Source organism: Kogia breviceps, chromosome 2 (assembly GCF_026419965.1).
Source record: "Kogia breviceps isolate mKogBre1 chromosome 2, mKogBre1 haplotype 1, whole genome shotgun sequence".
Lineage (NCBI taxonomy): Eukaryota > Metazoa > Chordata > Mammalia > Artiodactyla > Physeteridae > Kogia > Kogia breviceps.
Genome location: NC_081311.1, coordinates 136,317,599 through 136,333,421, shown reverse-complemented (window position 1 = coordinate 136,333,421; position 15,823 = coordinate 136,317,599). Strand labels below are relative to the sequence as shown.

The 15,823-nt window shown below is 37.1% G+C and overlaps 1 protein-coding gene across 4 annotated transcripts in view; it reads left to right on the top strand.

The window, feature by feature from the left end:
• Nucleotides 1-15,823, top strand: part of SCN7A (sodium voltage-gated channel alpha subunit 7) — an 82,613-nt gene that overhangs the window by 1,765 nt on the left and 65,025 nt on the right. For 2 of the 4 annotated variants that reach the window (XM_067026233.1, XM_067026230.1), the window contains exons 2-4: nucleotides 11,722-11,960; nucleotides 14,993-15,105; nucleotides 15,602-15,691. In XM_067026233.1, the coding sequence (XP_066882334.1) occupies nucleotides 11,722-11,960; nucleotides 14,993-15,105; nucleotides 15,602-15,691 (442 nt within the window). Of the gene's footprint in view, nucleotides 1-11,699; nucleotides 11,961-14,992; nucleotides 15,106-15,601; nucleotides 15,692-15,823 lie in introns of all 4 variants that reach the window. The other 2 variants (XM_067026232.1, XM_067026231.1) reach the window with 1 other exon arrangement.

Below are 15,823 nucleotides of genomic sequence, written 5' to 3'. Positions count from 1 at the left end.
TAAGTTTTGTTTTAAGTATATGCTCTTACTTCCTTGGGATGAAACCATCAGTATATTGGATATTGCTGAATTTATTTGATCCACTAATTAACATAGGAGAAATCAAAGTTTAGGCATAAATACGCTACTCTTGACTGCTGGGATTTATTAAAATTCTGCACTGAGAGGAGAGGTACTGTGAGCTGCCTTTTTACCATCAATGTATATAAAACAATAAGAGAAGAACCTAAAATTGGACGTAGGCTCAGGAAAAGGAACCAACAGATTCCAAATGACATGATACACATGTTGCTGTGTGTCAGTCTCTACTGCAGAGGGGGCCGAAGAGCTAAGCACCTAAGAACTGGGCATTCTGTCTCACAGCCTCCTGTGGGAAAGGCTCTGGGAGGGTAGTTGATTTACACTCCCACTAATTTTGCACAGGTAGGATGAATACAGGTCTAAAGCACACTGAAAATGGAAACAACAGTATTTTGCTCAATCCCTCACTTAGGGAAGAAGTATCCCAATATGCCCCAGGACTAGATCTCATTATGACAGTATCTGTAACACAACTGGGGTATTCAGAGACTGACCCACAACCCTAAACTTACCACCATAGATTCTTTTCTTGAAAGCTTATGGTAGAGACATTAGCATAAGAGAGACAGTCTTGATACCTGGAAGTCTGGTCCCATTATTTCCACTAGAGGACATCTGTAAACTCTGCCCACCCTGACTGGCTATTAGCAATGCAGTCACTCACCATCATATGACAGTAACTTGTATGGACAGATCTCATTTTTCCCTGAGTTGGTCCCCTTCTCTTCTATTAATGTGGGCTAACCAAGGCCATGCAAGCAAGGTCTCACCTCTGCAACACTGAAAAAGGGAGCCTTTAAGGCTGAAGAGAAAGTTTTCATTGGAGAGCTTCTAGGGATATTTCTTTAGCTGGTCTGTATCTCTTTGCCCAGCTGGGATCATGATTTCCATGTGTTTGTTCATTTATTGTTATTTATAAGCCAGGCTTATTCTGTTTATGCTCTATGCTGGTAGGGGACCTCCCCGTGTCTGGCTAACAGATATCCCTGTTGTATACACAGCATTTCTGACTGGATTGACTCAGCTTTTGCTGACTGAGGATAGCCAACTTTGTTGACAGTTTTGATTGTGGTGACAGCCAGGTGCCAGACTGACTGTATCAGCATCAAACAGGAGCTTGACAAAAATGCTGAAGCCCCACCTAAGGAAATTCTGATTTTTTTTTTTTTTTTTTTTTTTTTTGCGGTACGCGGGCCTCTCACTGTTGTGGCCTCTCCCATTGCGGAGCGCAGGCTCCGGACGCGCAGGCTCAGCGGCCATGGCTCACGGGCCCAGCCGCTCCGCGGCACGTGGGATCTTCCCGGACCGGGGCACGAACCCGTGTCCCCTGCAGCAGCAGGCGGATTCTCAACCACTGCGCCACAGGGAAGCCCGGAAATTCTGATTTTAAAAGTCAGAGATTAGTCCAGGGCACTTGGTGTTAAACTGGAACGTAAGAGGATGCTGATTTGAGGGCCAGAGTCCCTGGTTGAATATATAGTGTTGAATGGAATATTCCTTCCATTCTGCTTTAAATGCCAGAGTGAGGCTCCCCATCCACCAGTTTCTCATTCTCCGAGTTCTGCCAGAGGCTGCATGGTCTAAGAACCCAATTATAGGATATAATTTTGGCACTGGTCCATATCCTGCCTCACCCTAATAGGTTTAAAGGCTCCTCTCTAGTTGCTCTTACTCTCCAATTTGAGAAAAACTTGGTGTCTATGTATTTAGTTCCACATTTGAAGAGCTAGAGTAGTTTTGGGGGTGGTACAAGTAGATCCTGGAAAAACAGACCAACTGTTTCAGATGATCAGGAGCAGAGGTAAATAGCCAATTCTAAGAGGCGTCTAGGGTTCCAGTGAATATGCCAGTCCTGGAATTTTTTTAAAATTTAGCATTCCACCGATTCAGTGTCGTCTAAAGCCATAGGCCAGAAGGTCTCAGGATTGCTGATGAGTATAGAAGTTACATGCATAACAAGCTCCCTTTTGTATTATTCTAGCAGAGGCAAGAATACAATCCTCCCTCTTGAGCTCTTAAATGGCTTCTGGCCAGATTCCTCTGGTTAAGGGTCTGACTGACTAGGGTCACAAGAATAGTTAGTTCTGGAAAGATTCTGGCCTTTCCCCAACATGCTTATTTTGGTGGGCTGGACAGGCACAGCTTGGAAGTTATTAGCATATCCATAGAAACAAGGGACCCTGCTTGTGAACCATGAGGTTGCCATAGAGAAGCTCAAGTGGGCATACTTAAAACCCAGGCAACTTTCCTTCATGTTCTGTCTTCTCTGCCTCCATTGCCAGTCATAATGGTTCACCCTAGTGAGACTCTGTCTCCCATAGACACTTACCGTCCTGCATCCTGTCAAGGCATTCAAACATGCACTGACCTTTCCTTGGGCTCATTCTTCGAAACGAATGTGAAAAGAGACCAGGTGCTAAGACTTTGTCACATGACACTCTTGTCCAGATTTCTTCTCCTCAGTATAAGTCGTACTACTCTGAATGTGTGACCTGAACTCCTCCTCCCTAGAAATATGACACAAAGACCACAGATCCTGATTATGTTAATGAACCATCACTAGAATTCGAGTTTACCAGATTTGGGGGTAGTTCAGTTCTCAAAGGATAACTTTTTACTTGGGGAAAGATAGCACCTGTCCCTTTGGATTTTTGCTGGTACTTGTTTATTTCAAAGGCTGCTTTCTGAGTTTTTGAATATAGAAGAATGCCTGGAATAAAAACATTATTAAGAAATAAAATCAAAGTAAAATTTTGGCAATGCATGCTTATATTTTTGAGAAAATTACTTATTTACAGTTTTCTCTGCAGAATAGCATATTCTAGGAACGTGTTGGCTGAAATTGTCACAGTGAGGGAGTTGAGTCCAGAATTAAGTGGATATATTGAAGCCAAAATTGGCTGACCTGGTTGCAGAACACAGCTGCAGGCAGAATCCAGGTCCAGGGACAAAGGAGAAAAAGTCAATTAAGCCAGGTGAGATAAACTGTACGCCAGAGAGAAGTAAAAGTGTAGGAGTCAGATAATCAAATCTAAACAGGAAGTAAGCAGTTGAAGTGAAAAAATAATCCAGAAGCAGAAAACCAGGTAGGTTGAAGTCAAGGGGAACAGACACTGCAAAATTCCAGGTGGATTGGCATTATGCTGGTCAATCTATCCTTTATTCCCAAAGCTTCAGTATGTAAATTTTCCAGTTTTGGATTTTAGTAATATAGGTACATGGTAAATTATGTTCAAGTAGTATAGAAATACTAACCAGAAAGCAACAGAGTCCTCTGACACCTTTTCTGTCCCTCTGCCTAGATATAGCAGTTTACTTCCTTTCAGAGGGAAAACACCATGCTTGTGCTAGCATATAGGCCACTGTGTGTATAATCCTCATAAAACATTTTATTCAAAGCCGTTCTTTGAATGCAATGCAAGCTGTTCTCAACATTTTGTTTTTCACTAACTAATTTATTTGGAGAATCATTCCATATGAACACAGAACTCAAAGTTTAGCAAAATATTCATAGGGCAGTTTAATTGCTGGGCGAAAGAGTTCATGCAACTTTATTTTAGGAGGTATTGCCAAGCAGTCCTTCAGAAAAAAATGCACTTACTTACACTCTTTCCTGAACTATGAGAGAGGGCCCATTACTTCCATATCCTAGCCTGCCAAAGATTGTATCCACTAAGAGTCTGAAGTATGTCTCTAGAGATTTACTGTTAAGATTATTTATTGTTTTAATCTTATTTATATCTTTAAAAATTTCGTGAGACATCTTTCCTTATGCTTCCTAAAAGAAAATGGTAATATTTTTGTATCCTTCATAAGAAAAAAGCAATACATCTAATATAATTTGAGTTCTAAACCCTGGAGAAGAAAAAATTATAGAGAACTCTTGGTGAAAAGGCTTTGCATCAGAGAATTTAGCTGTGAGTCATTACAGAATTGGGAAAGATGAAATATAAGCCATAATATATCTATGTAGTGCAGTCAAGAGGCTCCAATGGACAAAAATATAATCTAAATTTGTTACTTCACTACAGGTACGGTTCCTACATTCTCAACAATATGGATTCCTGTTAATCATCACATTAACTCTGTCTCTGTAATTTATGCATGCAGTACCTTCTAGTCTCCAAATGTTTATCAGCCTTGTTATTACTATCATTACTTTTTTTTTTTTTTACAATTATCTGAATGTAATCGATACAAGAGGCTTGTTGCATTGTCCATGTCCAATAGAGAGCATAATTGTTTCAAAATAGCTTGGAAACTAAGTGAGAAGTCATTTTACCCTTTATTTCCTATTTCCTGTCAGAGTGAAATTGACATTTGCTAAGTTATCCTTACTTTATGGATCTACTGTCCTAATTTTTGCTTCATTTTTCTTAATTTATATTATCTTGCTCTATGGCCTACACCTTTGTAAACTACCCTAAATCTTTTGGTAAATGTATTAAGAGAATAAACAAATATTTATTATCTGTTATAATAAGTGAACATTTAATAATTCTCTTTGGCAAAGCGACTCTAGCATCTGTTTCTCACACCTAAGATCAACGCCAGCTTCCCAGAAAGCATATAGGTTGATTATTTAGATGCTATAGTTTTAATTCCCTAAGGTGGGAAAAATGAAAGTGAGAAGGCTGTGACTGTGACTGCTCTGGGCAGTCACCTCCTACATGTGCATTATCTATCTGCACAGCTTGACTGCATTACTGGCAGGCTGTGCTCTGGGAATCAGACTGAGGGACAAGGGAAGCAATAAGGAATGGGAGAAGGAGGGAGAGGAAAAACATCGACTTCCGGCATCCCCTTTCTTCCCTGCCCTTTGTTATCTCTAAGAAATACAGCTGCAGTTGCTGATAGAGAATGCTATCTATACACACAGCCTCTTCCCGGGAACTAAACTACAGAGAGGCCGAGCACTGGCCCACTGATTGAATGGCTGTGTCATTCATCATCTAACTCAGAGGCTTTTGAAAAGGAAAGAGAATGCCATTAATAATTACTTCTCGGACTTCCCTGGTGACGCAGTGGTTAAGAATCTGCCTGCCAATGCAGGGGACACGGGTTCGAACCCTGGTCCGGGAAGATTCCACATGCCGCAGAGCAACTGAGCCCATGCGCCACAACTACTGAGCCTGCGCTCTAGAGCCCTCATGCCTCAACTACTGAAGCCCACGTGCCTAGGGCCCATGCTCCGCAACAAGAGAAGCCACCGCAATAAGAAGCCCACGCACCACATCAAAGAGTAGCCCCTACTCTCTGCAACTAGAGAAAGCCTGCGCACAGCAACAAAGACCCAATGCAGCCAAAATTAAATTAATTTTTTTTAAAAGTTAAATAAAATAAAATAATTAATTCTCAGCAACAGGCATAAACCCAAACTGTCCTCAAGAATGCTGCGACTTATGGTCATGCTACTTAACTATGCGATTGAATGGGTTGGAAACAAAAAGAAGGAGTGGAAGGAAAAAGTTAGATTCATTATCTTGAGAGAACTGGAAGCAACAGGATAAGGTGGATATCCCAGTTGCATTTTTCATTTCAAACTTTAGATCTGTTTTGCACCAGAACCTCTGTGGCAGGATGGCAACATCTGGTAAGGTCAAGGCACCCACGGAATAAGGAAAATTCTGGAGCTGAGGGAGATAAGGTGCCCAGAGAGGTGAAAAGCATGTGATCTTTTGGAGAAGTGATATTTTAAAGCGAGTATTTGCTTCAGGAATTCTGGTATAAGCTTCGTCTCTCATACTTAGGATATCAGATAAGAAAAACAACCAAAGAAAATGTAATGATGTCTCTGCTTGCTTTTTGAAGGTGGTTGAATGAAACATGGCTATCAGCCAAAGGAATCTTTCTGTCTAGCAGGCTGCATTAGATTTTTCCCAAGGGACCCCAGCTCCAAGATACTCTGAAATCGTCTGTCTGGGTTGGGCTGCTGACTCCTAGATATTCAACATCAGTGCCAGGAGATTTCTAATAAGCAGTCAAGAGCTGGTATAATTTAAATCAGGTGTACTGAGAGGGTTTTCTTTCCCTACAATTCTCAGTACCAGGATATTGATCAGGGGCCACCATCCTCTTCCCTTCTCCCTCCTCTCAGAGGCCCCAGGATTCATAAACTGCAGATTTGACACTCTCACAACTAGTCAGCCGCCCAAGGTCTAGTACAATGTTGAAGGTTTTGTGCCCATCTCAAGCTAATCCAGAGCCAGAGTAGGTGTTAATCGTTGGTCTTTTATGACAACTGGTTCAGAGCTCTTCCATCTGACTGAAGATTTAGGAAATGGTTTGTGGTTCTATGAGCTTAGCTCCACTGCTCAGAAGCTGGGCAACAGTGAAGGTCTGAGAAAATTCACAGTCTCTCTGCAGATTAAGAGGATTCCTAAGGAGGTCACCTCTTTGTGAATGGTCCCCAAGAGCTCCAAGATATAGTTCCAGTTATGGATTTTTTAAACAGATGTTGAGATCAGGTCTTATATCTCAGGGGAACCAGTTGCATCAAGGACATTAGGACTGAAGATGACTTGTAGAATCTCGTTGCATGACAGAGCCCCTTTGCATTCCTCTGGGAAGTGGCAAAGAGTACTTTTCTTTTGCTTGTAAACCCCGAAGGAGGCCACTGGCCAGAAATTTTTGGCCAAAGATCTGACAGATTCTTGGGTTCACGAGAAATACAATTCTAGGAAGATCCTGGCTCCTTTAAAACTTGTTCATTTTTTTCGGAGTAACAGGGATAATTCAGAAATCCTAGAGGCCAATTTCACAATAGGTAGAAGTTTTGAGAACATCTAGAGAAACTGGGAACATTATTGAGAGGTTTGGAATGTTGAGTTGGACCACTTTCCCAGACTCACCAGTAGGGAATCAACACATTTGTTGTCTTAGAAGATTCAAGTAGGACTATTTAAGGCAGAATCAGCTTTACCTTTTGTGTTCCTAGCAACCTGGCTTTCTACTGCGTTTATCACTGTCATAGTGGCATTTGTTAGTGAGGTGGGAGACCCTCATTGGGATCCTTTCCCCAGTGATCTGCATCCTTCCTAATATTTCAACTGCCACTAAGCTTCCTGTTCATTGTTCTTAGAAAATTTGCAATCAGAGGCAGATAGACTTTGTTATCTGACACTGGTTATGATCTTCTAATCCTATTGTGTATGTTGACTGTGTCATTCTGAATCTTAATGCCCTGACAGCTCCCTCCCTCAAGAAGAGGAGGGAAAATTTGACTAACACTGTAGAATCCAGGCCCACCAGTGTTGGAAATGATATTAATTTCAGTCTCTGTTGCTCTTGAAATTTAATAATTTTCAGAGATGACCAAGATAACTTGGTTCTTATTTGTTTACAGGTCTGTCTCCCATTGTCCTTAAATCCAGTGACTATATTTTATTAATATTTCCAGCACTGATACCTAGCACAGTGCTTGACACTTAATATATGCTCCACAAATGATTGCTAAATAAATGAATGTCAAAAGCAAAAACCATGGTTAAACTTATTGCCCTATATTATATATCAAACTGTAATATTTATATATATTTTAAATATATACCTGAAATTAAAATGCTAAAATATAGAATTATAAATAAAAATAAGTGTATATGATTATAAATATATTTTTGAGAGACTCACTTATTTTATAACCACTTTCTGCAAGATAGCATATTCCAGTAATGTGTGCAAGGGGTCTCAGATAGGTTAGGACATCTCAGGAAGGATAGAGTTGAGCAATCAGGAAATCTGAAGCCACCAGAAAGTCCAGAACTGGACCCAAAGTAGGTCAATCCTCAGTTAGGCACACATAGTGAGGAGCGTTAGCCAAAACTGGCTAAACCCTGGGCAGAATACAATTGCAGAGAATGTAAAGACAAGAGCCAAAAATCAAGTCATTTAAGTCAGGAAAGAGTGAAACAATCTCAGGATCAAGAAAAAGAGTTGGAATAAAGAAAATGTTAGCACACTGGAGTAAAGAGACGCAAATACAAGAAGAATCCAAGAATATAAATTAGTTATGTAGTAAATGGAGTGAAGCCTGAGCCAGTTTTTGGAGGCTAGAACTTATATACCCACAGGAGTACGATGGCTATTTTCATCAGATGCTTGATCTGTCCCGCTAGCTGCCTTTAAATCAGTCCTCCCATGTAGAAATATTTCTACCTGTGGGACTTGAAATGGTCAGGCGATAAATGTGACTTGTTTTGGATTATACTTATAATATAAAGAAATATCATCAGAACTCTTCCTTCAGTACCAATAAAGGTTATATTAACTTTCTTGGCAGACACAAATCAGTATTGATTTATATTGCAATTACTATTAAGTAAACCCCCTTGGCAGTTTTCTCTGGTGCAAAAATGTACTGACTGCACTTGTGCAGATGGCTTGTTTTGATCCAAATTTCAAAACCTTACATATATTCCTACTATACTATTATTCTGTTAGATTCGACCAATCATTCTAAGATATAAAATCAAATCACAGTTAAAATGTTATGTTTAAGGCTTCCCTGGTGGTGCAGTGGTTAAGAATCCGCCTGCCAATGCAGGGGACATGGGTTCGAGCCCTGGTCCGGGACGATCCCACATGCCGCGGAGCAACTAAGCCTGTGCACCACAACTACTGAGCCTGCGGTCTAGAGCCCACGAGCCACAACTAATGAGCCCAAGTACCAGAACTACTGAAGCCTGCGCGCCTAGAGCCTGTGCTCTGCAACGAGAAGCCACCCAATGAGAAGCCCACGTAACGCAACGAAGAGTAGCCCCCACTCTCCGCTACTAGAGAAAAGCCCGTGCACAGCAACAAAGACCCAATGCAGCCAAAAGATAAAAATAAATAAATTAATTTTAAAAAAATTATGTGTAGTTTGAACCTATTATGTGCCAATCACTGCACTATGCATTTTCATCCATATTATTTTATTTTATCCTTATTTAACCCGAGTAGGAATCCCAACTTTATGATTGACAGGTTCAAGAATATAAGTAATTTAACTGAGACCTCTAAGAATATTAATAACAGAATTTAGGATTTGATTGTAGGTCTAATTCCAAAGTTTGTGATTTCGTTTATACTAGCCTATAACCATGAATTGTTAAGAATCTATTCAAGGAACTCCATGTAAGGAGTACAATTTTGAAAGCTCATTAAATATTTTAAGGGAAGAAGATTATATATGTAAGTAAGAGCAAACTTCAGTTGTCTGTAGCTTGTCTTCATAAATTGTACTTATTCAAAGTATTTTGACTCCCCTCAGTAAAATTTGATATGTGAGGTGTTCCTATACATGCATTTGTATGTGCGTATGGTGTATATAAATAATTCTTAATAATCCTTTAATAAGTGTTAGTTTTGTGCATGATATTGAAGCAAGATATTTGAAAAATAAGTAAATTTTATGATGAGCAATTGTTAGTTTTTATTAGTCTGGAAAGAGGGTTCCAAGTAGATATATGCTGACATTCCTATTCCATATTTCTCTCTTTAAAACTGCTTCACACCCATCCTTGCAACATCCCTTGAGGGTCTTGGGCATAAGCTGCCATTGCTATTGTGAAAATGTCCCTCTCTCTGGTCACAAATAACAGAACCAAGAGGAAATAAATCCATAGGCTGGGCTAGTCAATTAGAATATCTTTTAACTTACATTTTTGGAGGTAGAGGTTATAGGTATATGGTGGGAACTTAAACTGAAAAATCAAAATTGAGGCAGGCGATGGCGTTTTGTTCTACGTGCATTCTTAGAAGTAAGCATAGGAAGCCATTCTTTAGATAGAATGCAGTCGAAATTAAAAGAAAAGAAAAGCCGAGAAAACTGTGATGCCATGGACGGCATAAGGAGTTATCCCAGTAATTATTTTCCATTTTTATTTTTCAGGGTACAGAAATGGACTATGTGTCCTCTCCTTGGATGTCTATGAGATTGCCACTTGTGTTTTGTTTTTTTTTTTTTTTTTTCGGTACGTGGGCCTCTCACTGCCGCGGCCTCTCGCGTTGCAGAGCATAGGCTCCGGACACGCAGGCTCAGCGGCCATGGCTCACGGGCCTAGCCGCTCCGCTGCATGTGGGATCTTCCCGGACCGGGGCACGAACCGGTGTCCCCTGCATCGGCAGGTGGACTCTCAACCACTGCGCCACCAGGGAAGCCCGCCATTTGTGTATTTTAAATATCTCTCACACACCTCTTACTTAACCTAGTAGGAGTCTTGATTCTCACAATGATTGGTGCTCCGTTATGATTAACATTTTTTTCTTACTTTCAATTAATAGCAAGTAATGGATTCAACTATTAAACAGCTCAATTTTACCCAGTAGTGGAAAATTCTGGATTAGCATATATGTGTGTGTACATATGGGTGTGATTTCTGTCTTAGGAAAATATTATAGAAGAAATTCTGCTAAGGCCAGAACTATTAACAGACAAAATATACATATAGAAAATGCTACAGTATCAAGTACAAAATTTCTTGTCCTTAATTGCAATAATAAAATTATAAAGGGGGTTAAGGAGAATGTATAAAGAATAATCAGTCAGTTGTCACTGAGCAGGATCATTTGAAGGGTAAGTTTTGACAGAAATTGGGCTGGGAAAAATCAGCAAAAGAACATAAGTTTATATGAGAGGAAAGAACCAGGCTCATAAATGGAGAATTGATGCATGAAATTGTATTTAATGAAGACTAATTGAGTGACCCGTAGGACGACTTGAAGTAGATAAAGACTAGAATTGAGAGAGACCTGTAAAGACTACTAGAGCAATCCAGAGATAGAATTACAAAGATGACTATCTTGATGTAGGTATATGAACAGTGGATAATATCTAAATACCTAATGGAAAATAATTGTAAGAAAATTATTTTTTTCTGAGGAATTAATGACAAAGAAAAATATTTCATGAGTAATTTTCAAGGTAATAAGTTTATATGTGTGTTTTTGTTTTTACAGTGGCTAGAAGGTAAAAGAATGATTCTAGTCTTGGGGAAAAACAACAAACTTTGTTTTTACTTGTTAAATTGCTGTTATTGGTGGATTGCCACATAGATGACTGAGGGAAGGGAGTGTTTTGGGAAATGTACTTGGTAAATACCCATGTACGGTAGTTAAAACTCTGTGTTTGCCTATGTATTTACCAAAAAGATGGCTATAACTAGGGGAAAAGCAGAACTTTAAAGGATATCAAAGTTAAAATTTTGGAGGAAAAAGTAAGTCAAAGGAATGAATCAGAGCTATAGGAAGAGATAAAGAAGAAGGGGGCCCCAGAGCCAATGAAAGTTTAGAGAAGGAAAGTCTAGTCAGTGGTTAAATGCAGCTGAGAGTGAAATAATTGGATTTGGCCTTCCAACAATCTCTAGCCACTTTAGAACTCTTTCATTACAAGGGAGAAACTGAAAGGCAGATTTCAGTAAAAGAAAGAGGATTCAATGGATGAATAAATGAAATAGAACGAGTTATTCATGAAATTACAAATTAAGTCTAATATTAAGTGAAACAAAACCAAGTTTAATGACTCAGATTTCTCTAAAACTCAGGAATTTTCTTTGAATGCTTTTATTCAGTTTGCTCTTCTCTTTTATTCCTATCCTAGACTTTAAAATTTTTTCTTTATATACACAAATCTTATCTAGAACTGAAGAAAATACTTTTCAGGTACAAAATTGGAAATGGCTTCCCCAGAACCTAAGGGCCTTGTCCCTTTCACCAGAGAGTCTCTTGAAGTTATGGAGCAGCATAGTGCTAAAAAACACAGTGAGGAACACAAAGAAGATTTAAAGCCGAACACTGACTTAGAAGTTGGAAAAGAGCTGCCATTTGTTTATGGAAATCTTCCTAGAGCAATGGTGTCAGAGCCTTTGGAAGATGTGGACCCATACTACAAGAATAAAATGGTAAGGATTAATTAAACTTATTATGACTATATTTTTATTCATTTTCCAGACATGTGAAAAATGTAATTGAGATAGGATGAAAGAAGATGGAAGAATAAGTGAAGAGGTAACTTTAAGTTATAGAAAACTGGATAAGAAATTTCACACATATTTGAGATTTTTATCAAAACTGAATATTTGCCTGCTAGGTTAGTTTGTTTAGGGTTACTTTACTTTGTATGTAACAGGCTATAATGTTATGCCTTGATGTAAATGATTTCTTTTATGTGAGCATAATGATTGGCTACTTAAGATTACTGATTTTAAAATAACTCATATAAAATTTCCATACTATGTACAGTAATTTCAACTGTTCAACTTGATGAGCTTACTCGGTAGTTAGGAAAATAAAGCCAATTTATATTTCATTCCTAAATTTTATTCATTCATACAGTCACAGCCTATCTATCCAGAGAATGATTTGAGGAACTTACTAAATATTTGAACAATCCAAAAAGAAACACAAAATGATAAAAATAAAAAGAATTATGCTTAGAAAAGACAGAGATCTGTGTAGACTGACAAAGATGGAAGAATCTCTACTAAGAGAATAGAATTGGAGTTATAGCTTGGAGAACACTTCACATTTTTACAAGGCAAAGGGAAGCTCTTCAATGAACAGTCAGTCAATAGCAGATATTAATTCTGGAATAGGGAAGAGAAAGGCTGATGATAGAACTAGAACCCTGTAGCTGTGTTGCAAATTGTGGGAAATAAGATGAGATAACAGAGATGGCAACATGGCTTTAATGTGGTAGCCAAAGTACTGGTGTAATGAATGCAGTGTTTAAGTAAGATTAATCTAGAGATTCCTAAATTACTATTGCATGGAAGAGATAGGGTCAGAAAGATGAAATTAAAGAGGAAACAGTTGAGGCCTGAAGTCAAGAGGTCTGGATTATAGAAGTGTCTTGGAGAGAGAGGTAACACACCCAAGAAGAAATAGCAGGATTTGAAGACTGATTAATAATGCCAAGGTTTCCAGCTTGAAAGAATAGAAGTGCTTCTGACAAAAATGAAGTAACTATAAAGAAAGATCAAATTTGGGAGAGATGAGGATTATTCCCGTTGTAGACAAATGTAATTTGATATTCTTGTAGCATGTTCAGTGATTTTACCAAATGGGTGAAATGGAAATGAATCACTTTCTGGACAGAAGTCAAAGTGAGCATTTTGTATAATCACAACTCTTTTGAATACTTTGCATGGTCGAAGCATATTGACAATTTACAGTATAAATGTATATATTAACAAAAGACTCCAGTATCTCTGGTAGCCTCCATGGGCATTATGCTTCATTCGCTAGAAAACACCTGTAAAACCTTAAGAACATTTTAGTGAAAATGTAAGTCCTCATCTCAATTATCTCCGCTTTCACTTTTGCTATGCTTAAGTTATTAACAATTGATATAACAGTAACCTTAGAGGTAACTCTATTATAGCAGAGTTCTGAGTTCTTTGTAGTGTTTACAGACATGGCAGACAAATCTAGGTGTGTTACTGAAGACAAAATCAAAAATTTTGAAAAAAAACCAAAAATGGTAAGGATACCTTAGTATAAAAAGTATTGTTATTAGTGATAACACAAAGATATTAAAAATTTGAATTATATTTAGTTTACTCTGTTAAAGATGGCATACAAATAAATAATTCTAAAATGAAATGAACAATTTCACCACTTAAACATTAACTAGAAAGTTATTCTATCTGGAACTACTCATTCCTTCACAAAGACATAAGCTGGTTGGCTACATCCTGTGTGAAGTTTGAAATTGTTTTGGAAAATACATGGAAAGCACATTTTAAACAATCAGATTTATTTTATTTGGCCCTTTTTATTTTCTTTTTGCTTTTAAAATGGAAAGAGGTACAATAACTACAATCAGGCCAAAATACACACAAATTGTGTGTTGGAAAAGTGTTCCATTGAGGAGAATCAGAGCACGGTTTGTTTTCCATTTAGAATAAGTATTCATAAAATATCAATGAATATATATTTGTATATATAGAAAAATAAAAATACCAATGTATAGTCACATATACACCTCTGTATAATTATATATTAAATATGATATATATTTTAGTATATTATATTTTATCACATTGCATTATACACTATACATTATATACTGTTACATTATACTCTTCTATATAATGTTTACTATGTGTAATATAGTTATGCACACACCACAGCAAATGAATTTTCCAAATGAGTATGTATATATAATAAAAGTGCACATATGTATGTGTGTATATACTTATGTGTGTGTGTGTATATATATATATATATATATATATACAGACATACACACATACTTATACACTTTTATTACTGTGTATCCATATTTTACACATGTATACATATACACACATATATATAAGTCCTTTTTAAAATGTTTCTGATTTTTCCCTTTTTTGGTTTAATGCTTCTATATGCCAACATATTAGTTTTACATGATATAAACTTCTGTTTTAAATATGTTTATGTCATTGATAACATACAAGTGGGGTTTTATACCATAGGTAATTACTAGTGATTAATGTAATGTTTGAGTGCATTCGGTCACATTTACTACTATAATCCCATGTCTTATTTGCTTCAAAATAAAATTAACTTATTTTACATTCATTGAATTTTAGTATGCTTAAATGCATACCCATGAGCCATCTGGATATAGATTTCTTTCTATTACATTAGTTCTACAGGAAGACTTGAGGATTGGTGTGTGGCAAACAGTTTTCTTAGGTAGAACACTGGTAAAAAAAAGTGGTAGATAAGGCTAAATATAAGTAAAAATAGTTTTAAAAAAACTTTCCATTTGATTTAGTCTGTAAAAGGATATCAAAATGTAAGAAGTATAACTGTTAGACTTTGTGACTGAAATGATCATTGGCAATATGCTTCATAATTGATGAGATCATAATTCTCAGTTCTAATTTCAGTTGATGTTCTTTTTTTCATTTCACTTGATGTTCTTTTTTTCCTCTTACAGACTTTCATAGTATTAAATAAAAAGAGAACAATATTCAGATTCAGTGCCACCTGGTGTACATTGTCTCCTTTCAATTCAGTTAGAAGAACAACCATTAAGATTTTGGTACATCCATATCCTTTTCTGTTGGTTTTAGAATGTACTAATATCAAATGCAACTATTCTATTCAGATATTCCTGCAGTCTTTTTCTCTTTTTAATTAATATTCATTTTAGGTCATACTGAAATCCTGATTATAACTGCACTGTGTTCCATATTTGAAAGTACATTTAAAATATATTTTCTAGGAACTTCCCTGGTGGTCCAGCAGTTAAGACTCTGCACTTCCACTGCAGGGGGCTCGGGTTCGATCCCTGGTCGGGGAACTAAGATCCCACATGCCTCGTGGCCAAAAATATGTATATATATTTTTTTCTTTTCTAGCACACACAACAGTAGTAAATGTTAACAAATCTTAGTAATCCTCATTGTTTTCAATATGAGCAGTATATATTTTTGACATTTAAGAAACTATGTGATCTCATATGTGTAAATACATATAGACAGATTATAGAAACATGTATTTCCAATATTATTTTTATTAACATTATTCCTTGACAATAACTTACCTTTTTCCGACTGTTAATTTTAATTAGCATCCTGATTGACTGCATATTTATGTCCATGACTGATTTGCCAAAATGGGGGCCAGCATTACAGTAAGTTATATAATTTTATTATGTATAATTGCATATATGATTATATTTTATATTTAACACATTGTGTTACAGTACATTATATATTACATATTATAACAAATTAATATTTTAATATATAATATACATTGTATA